The 16,705-nt window shown below is 33.1% G+C and overlaps 3 protein-coding genes and 1 long non-coding RNA gene across 6 annotated transcripts; 2 read left to right on the plus strand and 2 right to left on the minus strand.

Moving 5' to 3' along the window:
* Window positions 1-115: 115 nt before the first annotated feature.
* LOC105669843 (uncharacterized) lies at window positions 116-2,001 on the plus strand. 2 transcript variants are annotated; one of them, XM_067356538.1, is made up of 5 exons: window positions 116-288; window positions 665-865; window positions 941-1,090; window positions 1,170-1,434; window positions 1,543-2,001. In XM_067356538.1, exons 1-5 carry the CDS (start codon window positions 227-229, stop codon window positions 1,543-1,545), a joined length of 681 nt encoding a protein of 226 aa, XP_067212639.1. In that variant the 5' UTR covers window positions 116-226; the 3' UTR covers window positions 1,546-2,001. The 2 variants fall into 2 exon arrangements, with proteins under 2 accessions (XP_067212639.1, XP_067212638.1); XM_067356537.1 differs by having other exon boundaries at window positions 118-288; window positions 1,170-2,001.
* A 2,596-nt stretch (window positions 2,002-4,597) lies between these two features.
* Window positions 4,598-6,743, plus strand: LOC137000341 (uncharacterized). 2 transcript variants are annotated; one of them, XM_067356536.1, is made up of 3 exons: window positions 4,598-4,983; window positions 5,093-5,426; window positions 5,510-6,743. In XM_067356536.1, the coding sequence occupies exons 2-3, from the start codon at window positions 5,104-5,106 to the stop codon at window positions 6,483-6,485; spliced, it is 1,299 nt and encodes a 432-aa protein (XP_067212637.1). In that variant the 5' UTR covers window positions 4,598-4,983; window positions 5,093-5,103; the 3' UTR covers window positions 6,486-6,743. The 2 variants fall into 2 exon arrangements, with proteins under 2 accessions (XP_067212637.1, XP_067212636.1); XM_067356535.1 differs by having other exon boundaries at window positions 4,598-5,426.
* Window positions 6,744-6,923: 180 nt separating this feature from the next.
* LOC105668597 (uncharacterized) lies at window positions 6,924-8,389 on the minus strand. Its single transcript, XM_067356539.1, has 5 exons — window positions 8,267-8,389; window positions 8,079-8,183; window positions 7,576-7,933; window positions 7,407-7,499; window positions 6,924-7,323 (listed from the first exon to the last, which is right to left on the minus strand). Exons 3-5 carry the CDS (start codon window positions 7,669-7,671, stop codon window positions 7,009-7,011), a joined length of 504 nt encoding a protein of 167 aa, XP_067212640.1. The 5' UTR covers window positions 7,672-7,933; window positions 8,079-8,183; window positions 8,267-8,389; the 3' UTR covers window positions 6,924-7,008.
* A 5,813-nt stretch (window positions 8,390-14,202) lies between these two features.
* On the minus strand, window positions 14,203-15,134 carry LOC137000458 (uncharacterized). Its single transcript, XR_010890687.1, has 3 exons — window positions 14,861-15,134; window positions 14,534-14,736; window positions 14,203-14,458 (listed from the first exon to the last, which is right to left on the minus strand). It is a non-coding gene; the product is annotated as an uncharacterized lncRNA (long non-coding RNA).
* Between the last annotated feature and the right edge of the window lie 1,571 nt (window positions 15,135-16,705).

The following is a 16,705-nucleotide window of genomic DNA, read 5'->3' on the forward strand; positions in this document are numbered from 1 at the left end:
TGAATACCGGCCATAGACTTATATAAATAGACCCAGCGTTCTGTGAGAGGAGTTGTCCGCGTCTTCTAAAGGACAGAATGATACGCAGTAAGGTGCTGTCTCCGTCACTTGCTGATCTGGAGGGGGAACGTCGACAACGTTGAGGGGAACTTAAAAGCGCATAATACGTATCGTACGGTTACCTAGCGTTTTATCTGTTGATCTGTGGTGTATTATAAAAAATAAAATGTCTTATTGCTGCATTTGCAAATCGCATTCTGGCTCTCATGCAGATATTACATTTCATACGTACGTATATAACTTTGAATTGCTGTAGAAATAGTTTATATCTACCTACAATAATGTGTATAACCTATACAATATATGTATAATAGCAATTTGTGCTATAAGACTCGAAGAATCACTTCAACCAATTCCGGCTAATTTGTTTTTCTTTTCCTTCTTATGGATTTCCGTCCTTAGAAGAAAAAGGAAAAGAAACTACCTGGAATTTGGTCAAAGTAATCCTAAAGAAGAGTTGAAGGCACGTTGTTTAAAGACCCACGACACAATTTCCTTCATTTGGAGGATACACTATTAAGAAAAAAAAGATATATATATATATATATATATATATATATATATATATATATATATATATAATAATAGAAACATTTTTTTTAAGAATACCACGGTCAGAAGAATTGCGAGCAAAGTGGATTGCTGTAATCGGAAAACATGTTTCTAATTACAGCAAAGTGTGCAACGATCATTTTAAGCCAAATGATTTTCAGTACAAAACTAATAAATTAGGTCAGATACAAAGACATTTAATAAAAGGAGCAATTCCTACAGTAGAAAAATGCCAGGATTTGCACGATACAAGGTAAATTCATCATAAGCTTTATGTGATAAAATTGTTGTGATAAAGCTATTTATGAAATAAAATTGTTATCTTTAGAATATTGAAGTTGCCAACAAATGAAAAGTCATCTTTTTGTGAATCGCAATCAGATTCGTACGAACAACAGCCCGGAGTAATTGAAGATGTTCTATCTCCTGTACTTATAAATAATGCTGATAATAGTCAGAATGATTCAATGTCAACAAGGTAAGTCACAACATGTGGTAAGAAAAATATGAAATTTTTAACAACAGCATCATATTAATATTTCTTTTCGTTTTTACAGAAAAAGAAAGCAATCTGTGGACGAAACTGCCACATGCAATAAGATACGAACTGTCAAATTTATTGGAGATCTTTGTCCTGAAGATTTTACTTCGCCCGAATGTTATGAAGTGGTTAAGAAATACCTTAAAAAGCACAACACCCGAGTAAATAGTCTTCAAAAGCAAGTTGGCCGACTAACAAATAAAGTCAAATGCCTTAAAGATTTGCTGTCACAGTTACACAACAAGGGTCTTTTGTCAAGTAATGCCGTCGATACTTTGAAGGTAAGGCTTTCCAACGACTCACTTTTCTCACTATTTTTAGCAAATTCCGACGAAAAAGCAGTTGAAAGATTATGAACACATAAAAAAGTGATTAATTCTTAAACATAGTGAATGATCAGCTCACACAGAAGAAGTTATAAGCCGACTGTGGTACAAAATTAAGAAAAGAAAATTCGGGCTCGTTATTTCCTTCCTCAAACTCAAATCATAAAAAGTACTACGTTTGGAATAAATGTTATATGTTCTGTTTTTTAATTCTGTTGTATGCTTTTGCTATTTAGAAGAATATTTTAATCTTTCTCCGTTTTATGTAGTTTAAGAATTTTTTGAAGTATTGATCATTTATAAATCAAAATACATCGATTTTAGTACATATTTTCTTTATATTGCACACTTTTATATGTTTTCAAACTTATGAAGAGTACTGTATGTTATACATAATAAGCCATCATTATAAATTTTTACATTATGCCTTATACATTTTTAGTGATATTTACATATAATTTACATTGTATTTTATTAACTTGAAAATAACAATAAAAAGCATAAAAGTCTAATACAATATAACGTGTATTTCTTTCTATTTTTTTCTAACAGTGTTCAATAAGTCCCGCATTGACCGAAATCCTTAAAAATGTCATGTCCACAAAAAAAATAATTATCCTAATGAATTAAAAGAATTTGCGGCTAGTTTGATGTTTTATTCGACAGCTGCCTATGAGTATACAAGACAAGTGATAAGTGGCTTGCCACATCCGGAGACTGTACGTCGATGGTATAGAAAATTCGACTTCAGCCCTGGTATAAATGCAGATATTTTAAAAAGTTTACAGCACTTAGTTGAAGAATATAAGAAAGAAGGTAAACAGTTGCAATTTGGTTTGCAAGCAGATGAAATGCATATAAAAAAATATATTGAATTTGACGGTAAAACTTCATACGGATTTGTTGATCTCGGAACTGGGGTGTCAAATGATTCAGATGAAGCAACCTCAGCATTGGTTTATATGTTAGTGGCATTAAATGGTCACTTTAAAACTCCTGTGGCTTATTATTTAATAAATGGTCTCGCAGCTGAGGAAAGGGCTAATATTACAAGAGTAATTTTACGCACTTTGCATGATTTTGCTATTGATAGCATATGCACCTTTACATTCGATGGCACAAGCGTTAATATTTCTACAGCTGAACGTCTTGGAGCTAACTTTGACGACATTGATAAAGAAATATTTTTTAGACATCCCATTAATAATAATCCCATTTATATTGTGTTTGATCCTTGTCATATGATGAAACTTGCAAGAACCGTATTATCAGATTTTAATCTTCTTGATGACAACGGTAATGAGATTAAATGGAAATATCTTGATAATTTGGTTACTCTTCAAGAAACAGAAGGTTTACATTGCGGAACGAAAATTCGAAGAAGGCACATAGACTTCAAAAGAGAAAAAATGAAAGTAAATTTGGCCGTGCAAGTTCTTAGCAGAAGCACATCTGATGCGTTATCTTTCTTAGAAGATGATTTGAAATTAAACTAAACTTTCAGGGTGCCAATGGAACATCCATATTTTGTCGAAATTTAAACGATATATTCGATTTTCTAAATGTCAGAACAAATTTTTGTTATAATGAATTTCAGCACTCCATTCGTCCTGAAAATATTGAAAATTGGGAAAGAAAGGTAGAAGAATATATTACATACATTAAGGGATTAAAATTAAAACCAAAGGATACTTTAGAAAATCAAAATAATTTCATCGATGAAAACTCTATTGGAAATAATCTTAACATGACTAAAAAAAATGTAAATAATACCAAGAGAAAACAAAATACAGAGAAACCCATTTTAAAAAGTAATAGAAAAACAGGCTTTTTCGGTTTAATTATTACTATGAGAAATGTCTTACAATTAGCAAAAGACTTATTTAGAAAAGAAATTGTGGCATACTTTTTAACATATAAACTTTCTCAAGACCACTTGGAGACATATTTTTCAGTCCTCAGAAGAATGGGCGGGTTTAATAATAATCCGAGCTGTCGTCAATTTCAAGCAGCATATAAAAAAATAGCGACGCATGTACATTCGCTCGTTCCAAAGTCTGCAAACTGCAGATTACAAGACCAAACAGCTTTACTTAAAGTTAAATTAAATGATACAAGCACAAATATTATTAACGAAAATGACCAAATTGAAATCGAAGAGATTTTCAGTCAAAGTTTTGATCACGATTATAATATCGATAATTTTTTGTTTTGGAGTGAGTATAAAGATAGTGTCATTGCTTATATTGCTGGTTTTGTGGTCAAAAAATTAAAAGAACAAATAAAGAAAAAAGATAATTGTCAAACGTGCTTAGAAGCTTTAGAGAGTGATGGCCCTCCTTGTTTATTGCAAATAAGGAAGAATAGAGGGTTATCAAAAAATTTATTAACAACTCCAAGTGAAGATGTCATTAAAATTTGCGTTTGTGCAGAACGGATAATAAGGAATGAACCAAACCTTTTAAAGATGAATAATGTAATTGCTAGACTAAGTTATCGAACAAAGTTGATACTTCCCACAAACTTATTTAATAATCTTGAAACAGGTATATTTCCACTAGATGTTGAATCAAATCATAAATACGATTTAATCAACCGAATTCTAGAAAAATATTTAAAATTAAGAATTCATCATGAAACTACATCATTTAAAGATAAAATTGTCCGATTTAGATCATTTTGTAATCGATCAGTTATATTTAGAAACCAGTAAATGTAAAGTATGACTAATAAAAATAATTAACTTTTTTTGTAAAAAAAATTTTGCTTTTTTTGGAGATATTATACCTTCTTATTACTCTTATTACATATATAAAATACTTATTACATATATAAAATTACATATATAAAATATAATACGCGTATAAGTATAAATGCGGTACGCGCGCCTTTTAATTCCCCTCAACGTTGTCGACGTTCCCCCTCCAGACCAGCAAGTGACGGAGACAGCACCTTACTGCGTATCATTCTGTCCTTTAGAAGACGCGGACAACTCCTCTCACAGAACGCTGGGTCTATTTATATAAGTCTATGGTATACATGGATAGCTGATGAGCGCTGCTATCGCGTCTGTAATTAAGGCACTAGATATGTAGGTATTCCCATCCGCCATTTTGGTTCCTACTAGATGGAGAATTATAGCGTATATAGTATAGTATAGCGTACATGTGTAACACGTCAATTATTAAAAATGATTCAGGACTTTTTTCGACTCATTTTTTGGCAAGGAATAACGCTATGTACTTAGTGGGCAGTCTTTAAAGCCCCTTGCACAATGCCAGGCAACAGGCAATAGGAACAGGGAACAGGAATAAGAAATAAGAAATTATCGCTCCCAATGCAGAATGATGCGATAGCGACAAGAACCAACCAATCAGAACTTTTGAATTTTGTCGGCTGCTTCGTAGTGTTTATAATTGATCCCAGCAACGTGACGCAAAAATATTAAATATTAATATTAATATTTAATAAAATATTAACATTTTAAGGTTTTTATTGAACAAAGTAAGTTAAATATATACTCATACATACACACACGTGTATTTATATAATTCTGTATATATAATACTATATGGTTTTTTTATTAGTATATTTTCTTTAATATACTTTTTAGATAATTTTGCTATGGATGACGAAAACATGATATTATTTCTCTGTACAATGCAAGTAGCTAGCCTAGCATTGTACACTGTATGGAAGACGAAAAAATCCAAATGTTGGAGGAACAGGCGATGGTGGGTTCGTCCCATCAATACTCGACGTGCACAGTATGGTGATTTCGCAACTTTATTTGCGAAGTTGAAAAAAGATGAAGATATGTTTTTCCGGTATATGAGAATGGATGTGCCTACATTTTATGAATTACTGCGACTAGTGGGTCCGTTCTTGCAGAAAAGAAGTATCAGAACTCCGATATGTCCAGAACAACGTCTTGCAATAACTCTGAGGTATAGATTATGTGTTTTAAAATAATAAACTGTACATTTTATGCATGGATTGAATTTTGGAAAGTTTATCAACTTTGTTACAGATATTTAGCAACAGGAGACCAGATGCTATCTGTAGCTTTAGCATACAGAGTAGGAGAGTCCACTGCTCATATGATCGTCAAGGAAACATGCTCTGTTATAGCGGATGTTCTGATGCCAATTTATGTGAAACATCCCACAAAAGAAGAATGGATGAAAATCAGCAGCGATTTTTTAGAATTATGGAATTTGCCAAACTGCGTTGGAGCAATAGATGGCAAGCACATATCTATCCAAGCACCTCCGAATTCTGGCTCAACATATTTTAATTATAAAAAGACTTTTAGTATTGTGCTGATGGCTGCTTGTGATGCTCGATATAAGTTTACACTGTTCAACGTTGGTGCGTATGGCAGTGAAAGTGATGGCGGAATTCTTTCTAGATCAGATTTTGGAAAATCTCTATACTCAGATACGCTCAACATACCTGGAGGCACTACTCTTCTACCAGGAAGTGATAAGAAAGTATTTTATTATTTCGTTGGGGATGAAGCATTTCAAATGTCTACACACATGATGCGACCTTATCCAGGGAGGTCTTTAAATGAACAAAAGAGATTATCCCGAGCCAGAAGGATAATTGAAAATACATTTGGAATCTTTACAGCCAGGTGGAGAATATTTCTAAGATCAATATGTGCTAGTCCAGATGTTGCTGACCGATTGGTGCTAGCAGCAATTTGCTTGCATAATTTTTTAAAAACTAAAAATGATGAAAAAGTCCCGCTGCAGCAAAGGTATTGTCATCCCCAATTTACAGACAGAGAAACGGAAGAAGGGGATTTAATAGAAGGAGAATGGAGACAACAGACACAAATTGATCAAATAAGACCTATGAGAAATGCAGGAGCACATCGAGCCACTAGAGAAGCATATACAATGCGCGATACTCTTTCATCATATTTCATGACAGCAGCTGGGGAAGTTCCTTGGCAATATGAATACATACGTCGAGAGCAACATCACGATGTACCTTAAAATTTCTATTTATATTTGATGATTTAATATTTTTTTCTTATTATCTAATATAACTTGTATTATATTCTGTAGTAAGTACTGTAATAAGTAATATTTAACTTTTTTTCCATTTATATATATATATATATTCCATTTTATATATTTTTTTATACTTTTATATGTGTGATTTGTGTATATAAATATATGTACATAAATATAATATGTGATGACTATTATATAGAAAAATACAGTAAATACTTTTATATGCAAAAAATAAAATTGTTTTTTATTAAAAGCCAAATAAACTTTTATTTCTAAGAAACTATAGTATTTAAAAATATATTTGTAATTAAAATAAATTTTTCTTGTATTGTAATGAAACTTAATTTCTCTAGTATTTCAAATTAAAATTAATTTCTCCTGATATTATAACAAAATTAAAACTTTTAAATTACATAATAATAATAAAAATAAAATATAATATGAAATAACGGATTTTAAATAAAATTAATAGAAATGTTTAAATAAAATTAAGAGAAAATGTTTAAAAGTATAGTAATTTCATAAATTTTTGCTTTAATTCACTTTTACGCGGTTCTATTGCCGCTTGAAGCTCTGCTGTGACGAGTTTTCCTATTAGAACATCTGTATCGTCGTTTACCGCTTTCTTCTGGGAACACACTTCAGCTGCCATTGTACTTAAAGTATGATTCATTTGATGGAACGCTGTTTCCACCGGGTCAAACTTCCGCTTTTTAAAAACTCTCTGCTGGTTCCCCGAAAAGCAAGAGAGTGGTGGACTGACTAAATCCGATCTCTCCGAAACAGGTGTTTGAGAACGATATGAAGATGTCGATGACTGCAAAGGAATATTAAAATTAGTAAATTTTACACTTTCTTAGAATCAGTTGATTCAATTACTCACGACTCCAAATTACTTACCAATGAAGTTTCTTCATTTGCTACAAGTGGCACTGTGTGGCTTATTCCTTTCGACAATGTATACTGGCCGGATATTGAAGCTGATGTCTTGTGCTGTAATGTGAGTAAAACGAATTTTCAAAACATATTTCTCTAGTAAGATAACATTGATAAAAAAAACTTATCGCACATTGGAGTCGTCATTGGCGAATATTTCATCTTTCTGAATGATCATTGAATGTTTATTTTTCAACAATGTCTCACTGATACTGCTTGATTGCTTCATACAGTTGACATTAGAAAAGCCTCTGAAATGATAAATCGTTGTTGAATATACTTTGTTCAAATTTATTAATAGATTTATGACTGAAGAAACAAAACAAACCTTTTTTGAGGTATATGTCTCTCTAAGAAATTGAGACTGTCAAACAAGACCCATTTTTGTCTTGTAGGTTTTTGAGCTCCACTCCTCGTCTCTTGCTCCCGCAGCTGCCTCTCTTTGCTGAAGCGTTGGCGAAGACGTAGCCATCGATTCTTGCACTCTATAACTATATTATACACGTCAAATATTAACAACTATAATCTTATGATATGTAAAATGGTAATGAGACAGAATGGAGACTGAAACGCAGAAGGGCTATCTCTGATAATGAGACTCAAAGTCAGTAAAAGGTTAAATTAAAGTTTACTTACGTGTAGTGTTCAAAGTAGTGGCAATTTCTGTCCATGCATTTTCCTTCATATTCGCATCTTTATAATTGTCTACTCTTTTATCATAAAGATATGGGCGAGCACGAACTAAGTCAATTAATAATTCATCACCATATTTTATATATTTATTGGAGTTTTCATCGAATGATTCCAATTCGTCGCTAAAATACCTTTCCTCGTCCTCGTCGAAACGACTGGAATAATCACGATGATCCATCATTGCTTCTGATAAAAGTCTTGTACATGTGCATACACGCGCCAAGAATTCATAAATTAACCTATAACATCCGAACGCAATGATTGGTTGGCAACAGGCAACAGGCACAGAATTTCCGACGTGACGAAAATTCTATGTCTATTTCCTGTGTCACAGTCTATTCTGCATTGATATATAGTTTCTGGTATGTTGGTATTCCTTGTTCCTATTTCTTATTCCTATTCCCTGTTCCTATTGCCTGTTGCCTGGCATTGTGCAAGGGGCTTAAGTGTCACCCTGTATACGCTATAATTCTCCATCTAATAGGAACCAAAATGGCGGATGAGAATACCTACATATCTAGTGCCTTACTGTAATTGAACGTCAGCCATCTTAGATGAAAATTTTCACGCAGACGCATTAACAGTGATGAACAGTGATTCTCGAGCAGTGAGTAGTGCAGCTGAATTGATTGTTTATATAAAAATAATATATATTGTTGTCGTCAAAATAAGGCGTTGTTTTTGTAATGCTACGGAAAATAAAACAATAAACCGTACATTTCACAAGTCTATATAATATATAAATACAATTTTTTGAATTAATATTGTATGTTACAGATAGGTTATGTTTGCGTACATAATAAAATAAATGTTGCAATTATTTTATTAATTAATTTTAATGCACTTATGCATTTGTATATTTTTTTAAGCATCAGTTTTTATATGTATCATTTTTATAAATTTTATACTGACTTGAGTAACTTCAAATAAAATTGTATTATATATCATATTAAAATATTTACAATAAATTTATTAAAACTTTAATTTTAATTCAACAGAAATTTGAATAAAATTTTATAAATAAAACAAATAAGTGAAATAATTATGGCATTTAATTAATAATAAGTATAATACAAGATATATATATATATATATATATATATATATATATATATATATATAAGACATTATATGTTTAAAGTTCCCACGTGAAATTTCTTTCTAATATGGCGGATTTTCCGGAGACGGAATTTTTGTGCGAAAACAAAGACATCGGCTATCCATGTATACATATCAGTGCCTCTCACCCTTTTAGCTTCTTAGCTCGCCCTTGCTGAGCTAAGAAGTTTATGGTGATTAGGCGAGAGGGCAAGGAGTGGGGGAATAGAGCGAAATGGCGCAGACGTAAGAATACCTATGTACATCTTTAGTGCTCTACCTTAACTAATAGCGTTTTCGAATAAACGGGGTTTGAACGATCTAGGGTTGATCAATTACTATTTTACTATAAATGCAAGTCTTTCATTGGTGGAGAGGTTGCAATGACGTCATTAACCAATCTTGGGTCGTTCAAATTCTGTATAATCGAAAACGCTATAAGGCACTATAAACGTGAGTATTCTCGTCTGCGCCATTTTCATTCCATTCCCCCACTCCTTGCCCTCTCGCTTGCTAAGCTGCTTAGAAGACATAACCAAATCATCATAAACTTTTTAGCTCAGCGGTAAAAGGGCGAGAGGGCAAGGAGTAAGGGGAATGAAACGAAAATGGCGCAGACGAGAATACCTGTATCTTTAGTGCTCTACCTTAACCAGTTCAGTAGTGAACTTTTTCGAAGAGTTTGTGCCAAAAGTAGAAGAGTCAAAAGTTAAAATATCGAAAAACGGTGAAACACGGGTTCAAAGATTTCGAAAAAGCTACTTTTCGGAATGGATATGGATCGTCCCCCACGCCCTGGAAGGGGGGGGGGGTAGAATAGGGATAAAAAATATTAAATAACACTAGGTCGAGTGGGAACTTATTTGATAAAGCTTTCCAAGACGAGAACAATGATTTTTGAAAATGTTTACTACGATCTTCCAATCAAAAGTTATGATCGTGTAAACCAAAATATGGGGGGTCATTAAAATATTTAACCAGCTAATGATGGAGGTGAAAAAGAATTCTTTATTTAGACATTTGAAAAAAGCTTTCGTGTATCAAGTACTATGCGAATATGTTAGAAATTATTGGTTTATTATTATAATTATTTAAACAATTAATAGTCGCCATATTGAGTCCGCCATTTTGAATTTTGCAATTTTGACATCAAATTCGAATTCAGCAGCCCAAAAAATCTTACGATATTAAGTTTTATACAAATCTGTTGAAAATTATTGGAGTTATTTAAAAATGTACATATATGATACATTACCACGTTTGGTACTTTTTTTTCGTACATATATGTTACATTATCACTGAACTGGTTAATCGATTTAATACATGGACGTAAGAATATATAAATGTAGCAATAAGTGGTCTTATAAGTGAGGGGGCTGCAATCTGTGCGGCAGGAGGACATCATCCAGCGGCATGTTGGTCGGCTAGAAAAATGGCGTTGTTATTAATTTAACCTTGGCTTGACGCTTGCATAATGAATAATATTCATATATTATAAATTCCGCACTTGTTTAGTTACCCAGGTTATCCGTAGTCACCATATTTTTTTTTTTTTTTTTTTTAGAGATGAGAAAATTTTCAAAAGACACCCTGGCCCGGACCAGGGTAGTGCTGGATTCGACCGAGACTCGCATCAGGGCTTCTCCAACAGAACCGAAAAGGAAGTGCATCTCCGACCTGACCAGGATCCGGCATCCTATGCGGGTCGAGGGACTGCCGAATGCCCGGAAGCAAGGAATCGCAGATCCATCAGATCCACTGGACCCCAATGATCATCTCGACCGCCTACCAGCTAAAAACTCACCTCACGCCAACAATAGCCTTTAAAAATGAGGGGAGACGGGATTACGAACTAGCGCATGACTCCCTTCCCCTCCCCCCTCAGACATATCCAAAGGCTCTCACCATCGTTTACCGGGCCGTCTACGACACAGGTAAGTACACAGATTTACATATATATAAACATAATACATGCAAAACGTACACAAACCCAATATCTATGGTTTATATATAAATATAATGGGCAGTCAGTCACTGACTTCATTAGACATCAATTGCTAACACGTTACACAATGTTCACCTAACACACACAACATGCGATTCTGTCTGTTTTAAATGGATTTTTTTTTAAATACCAGCTCTTGTACTGAAGATGGCCCGATAGTAGCCGAAACGTATACTGCTCTTTAATAAAAAAAATTTGGAAAAAGAATAAACTACAAAGAACATTCGGCATTGGTTCTCGATCCCAATTATCATTATATTTTATATAAATATAAGTTCTTCTAATAATAATATGTTTATAATTCTAGGTAAACCACATTGTTTAAATCTTAAAAATAATAATATTTTATAAACTAACGTATCACAGTGACCACTCTACCAGTTAGTTAAACTATTTGTTATTCATGTTTATTAAAACCAGGAGACCGATAAGACACTTTTTGTCATCTTTCAGGATACACAATTAATCTTGCGCCTATCTTAAAATTGTAGTCGCCATCTTGGTCGGCTAGTTTTCTCCTTGCCTCTCTGACTTCAACCCCGCTGGCTATCGCTCCGTCCATATATTCTTACGTTCATGGTTTTATAACATTTGTAATTATAAAACTGGCCAATCACAATCATTCCATTTTTCAGAGGAATAGCTTTGATTGGCCAGCTTCATAATTACGGATGTTACTAACCCAATTAACTATGCCATGTGAACGTACTCTATGATAAGATAAAACAGTTTACATTTTTAGTTAGTCACTTCCCTTTATTGCCCGTCAGCCGTCTTCTCCCCTCTCTTTGTAATGTGCGAGAGTGAAAGAGAGAGAGAGAGAGAGAGAGAGAGAAAGAGAGAGAGCACAAACTATCTCTGTCCTTCAATATAAGCGTCAACTCGCTCGCATAGATGTAATAAGTATAAACTGTTTGTTCCTTTCTACGCCTAAGCAGAGTGAGTACAGAGAATGCAACAGTTTCAATAGAACACTAAAGATGTAGGTATTCTCACGTTTATAGTGCCTTAGTTTCAATAGAATCGCTATTTCTCTTCAATTCGGCTAGAAGGAGTATGTGTGACAAAGAAAAAAATTCTATTCAGTCTTCTTACCCTTTCTAAATTCTCGACATTTTGCGAACGCCATGAGCAGTCTATACTTACTACGTCTACGCCTATAAGAACGCTTAGTTTATGGATATAAGGCTATGCCTTAGGCCGGTATTCATAGTCCGTTCTTATATTTAAGATTGTCTTAAGCACGGACTTATATTCGCTCTCTTCGTCACACATAGATTGTGTCTGACAAAGAGAGCGAATATAAGTTCGTGCTTAAGACGATCTTGAATATAAGAACGGACTATGAATACCGCCCTTAGTTTACACCATTGAAATATATACCATACTGGAACGAGCACGCCTTTGTTCTCGACCGGTCAGATGGAGATAGCTGTTCGGACCCGGATCTCTCTATCTAACCAACAGTTTTGGTCACGTGTTTACAGCTACTATTAGTAAGGCACTAGATATGTAGGTATTCTCATCCGCCATTTTGGTTCCTATTAGATGGAGAATTATAGCGTATACAGGGTGACACTTAAAGACTGCCCACTAAGTACATAGCGTTATTCCTTGCCAAAAAATGAGTCGAAAAAAGTCCTGAATCATTTTTAATAATTGACGTGTTACACATGTACGCTATACTATACTATATACGCTATAATTCTCCATCTAGTAGGAACCAAAATGGCGGATGAGAATACCTACATATCTAGTGCCTTACTATTAGTCGAGAGTAAACGAGATAGAAAGAGAAATCCGGTACCGAGTCACTGCCTTGTCTGACCGTTTTGTCGAATGGAGGGGGTAGCCTGTGCTCGTTTCAGTATGGTATATAGTTCAATGGTTTACACCGATTGTTTAGTACGCGTACCAAGTACTAAATCTGCTTCTTTGATTTGTGTAGATTTTATACTAAATAATTTTTACCTATCGGAGAAACAGATTTAGTACTTGGTACGCGTACTAAACAATCGGTGTAAACTAAGCCTATTGGTACATACAGGCTGAATTCCGTAAAGCGCATATACGCGCATGTATCTATGGTTTAGTTTACACCAATTGTTTAATATGCGTACCAAGTACTAAATTTGCTTCTTTGATTGGTGTAGATTTCACATTAAACGATTTATATCTATCGGAGAAGCAGATTTGGTACTTAGTACGCGTACTAAACAATCGGTGTAAACTAAGAGTGCAGTCCCATTGAGCACAAATCGGAATAACGGATCGGATTTCTCACCAGAATTCTAGTGAATTTTTGATCCTGCTATTTCTTCCGATCGGAACGTGTATTTCTGTCTGTTTAGAACATCCGGAACTATCCGGAACGACGTTTGTGTTAGTAACAAGCCATAATAAGTGCCAAATATGACTAATAAAACAGTTTTTTCATCCATCTCTATGAATTTAGGATATTTTTAGTCGCATTGAGGTTAAGGCCGGCGTCACATAGAACCACAGACTTCTATATATTACTAGACTGCTAACTCCTTATGTATAAGGCGTCTTCATTTCTTATGTACGAAACGATACATAAAGTATTCCTTTCTGCGCATGCGCTTTGTGATGTATGTCCCTACATGCTACACATTCACATATAAACACACATACATAATACAATTAACTAATATCTCGTCCAAAAAACAGAAATCTATTAAAAAAATAATAATATTATTAAATAATATTATTAAGCTAAGTTAATTTAAATGAATCAAGCTTTATAAAATGTGTAGTATGCAAAACATTTTATATAAAAATACTAATGTATAACACTAAAATTGTATATAAGAAATATTATTTTTAATGTTTAATGTTTTTGTATATAAAATATATTATTTTTAATATTTTTATTAAATGATATTATAAAATGATTGATATATGTATATAAAATATTTTAAGGATAAATAAAAAATACACACATTTTACATTTATATTTTATTTTTATATTATTTTAATTAATTACATATAAAAATATAAAATTATTACAAAATAAATCAAAATAAAATTCATATATTAAATAATTTTCTGATTTTTATATAATATATATTATAATTTATTATTTTTGTACCTAGCTGTATCGTATTGTATGTTGTATCAGCAGTATCATATTGTGCAGTAATATCTGTTTCACTTAAAGTTTGGACATCCAAATTCTCGCTATTACATTCATTTGAATCTAGATAAATCAAAATAAAATTCATATATTAAATAATTTTCTGATTTTTATATGTGCAATTGTTGATATACTTACTTGAATCTTTATCAGAACTTTGATCATATAAATTTTGAGTGGGTATAATATCTGCTTTTAATCTTCTCACTTTTGATGTATTTGCAAAATCACTATCAGTAAAATGAAATTGGCAAATACGGCTTGATGATGTTGGTATCCAATTTGTTCTATTAATTGCTATTATCCATTGTTCCAATAAATAAGGTATACTTATAGGAAATCTAAATTATTTAACAATTTATTAACATTGATACTAAATATATTTAGAATTTCTTTTAATGATCAAAAAACAGCAGTGTCACGACAATATAATTCTACCACATATTTTTATTAAATAATACTTACTTAAAGAAAGAGATTTTGTCATTTTTCTTTCTGTATGCTGCTGTGCTTTTGCAATTTAAAACAGCACATTTAAATGGCATTGTTGACTTCTTTTTATGACGTTTTTATCACGTATCGCGGATCACTTTTCTCATGTAAAAAGATTAGAATTATAGGTTAGAAGAACCGTATTATGGAGAATATATTGACTATATATATCTTTTTGCTTCTGCGCATGTGCACAATGAGACACTTTAACACATGCTTTTTGGGGCCATAGCACATAAGCGAAATTTGGGAAGTTAGCAGTCTAGTAATATATAGAAGTCTGTGCATAGAACCCGTAAGCCGTAATCCGCACCGGAAGTCCGCAAAAGTTACTAAGGATTGCGTCCGTAACGTTACGTGTGTTTTTTCTCCTTGTGTCCCATGGAGCCGTAAATACACACGTAACGGTATTACTATTTTTTATTTAACAGATTATAATTATTTATTTGTATTTTATTCATAAGAAAACTACAGAATATATTATAATTTTAACAAAAATTTTAATTAAATCGTCAAATTTAGTTAAATAAATAAAATTAAAAAAAGCATTACTAGTAATAACTAGTAACTTTTAGTAACTTTTACGGAAATTTCATGGAATTACGGCTCCATGGGACACAAGGAGATAAAACACACGTAACGTTACGGACGCAATCCCTAGTAACTTTTGCGGACTTCCGGTGCGGATTACGGATTACGGGTTCTATGTGACGCCGGCCTAAAACTGTCTAATATAAAACTATCTGTTACAAAATATAGTTTACGTTTCTTCACACATGTGTCCGTTCCGTTCCATAAAAAATTTCTCTACCAGTTCCATGTAGCAAAAACGGAACAGAAATATAGTTACAAAATATATTTCACTCTAATAATTCAGTATTTTTAAGTACTTATAGCAATGTAATTTGCAAGAAAATTGCAGAAATTATGTATATAATTGCTTCAACCACATTTAAATAACGAAATATTAACGTAATTAAGTACATTTACTTGCGACATTCCGTTCCGTTTTTGTTACATGGGACTGGTAGAGAAATTTTTTATGGAACGGAACGTGAACGGAACACTCAATTCTAGTGAGAAATCCAATCCGTCAGGGTGCCGTCACATAGGCCGGTATTCATAGTCCGTTCTTATATTCAAGATCGTCTTAAGCACGAACTTATACTCGCTTTCTTCGTCAGACACAATCTATGTGTGACGAAGAGAGCGAATATAAATCCGTGCTTAAGACGATTTTGAATATAAGAACGGACTATGAATATCGCCCATACAGCCCGTAATCCGTAATCCGCACCGGAAGTCCGCAAAAATTACTAGGTATTTCATCCGTAACGTTACGTGTGTTTTTATTTCCTTGTGTCCCATGGAGCCGTAATTCCATGAAATTTCCGTAAAAGTTACTACAAGTTACTAGTTATTACTAGTAATGCTTTTTCTAATTTTATTTATTTAACTAAATTTGACGATTTAATTAAAACTTTTGTTAAAATCATAATATATTCTGTAGTTTTCTTATAAATAAAATACAAATAAACAATGATAATCTGTTAAATAAAAAATAGTATTACCGTTACGTCTGTATTTACGGCTCCATGGGACACAAAAAGATAAAAACACACATAACGTTACGGACAAAATACCTAGTAACTTTTGCAGACATCCGGTGCGGATTACGGATTACGGGCTGTATGTGACGGCACCCTCATTCCGATCCGTGCTCAATGGGATTGCACCCTAAGGGTGCCGTCACATACAACCCGTACTCCGTAATCCGCACCGGATGTCCGCAAAAGTTACTAGGTATTTTGTCCGTAA

The sequence above is a fragment of the Linepithema humile genome, chromosome 6 (assembly GCF_040581485.1).
Source record: "Linepithema humile isolate Giens D197 chromosome 6, Lhum_UNIL_v1.0, whole genome shotgun sequence".
NCBI classification, from domain to species: domain Eukaryota; kingdom Metazoa; phylum Arthropoda; class Insecta; order Hymenoptera; family Formicidae; genus Linepithema; species Linepithema humile.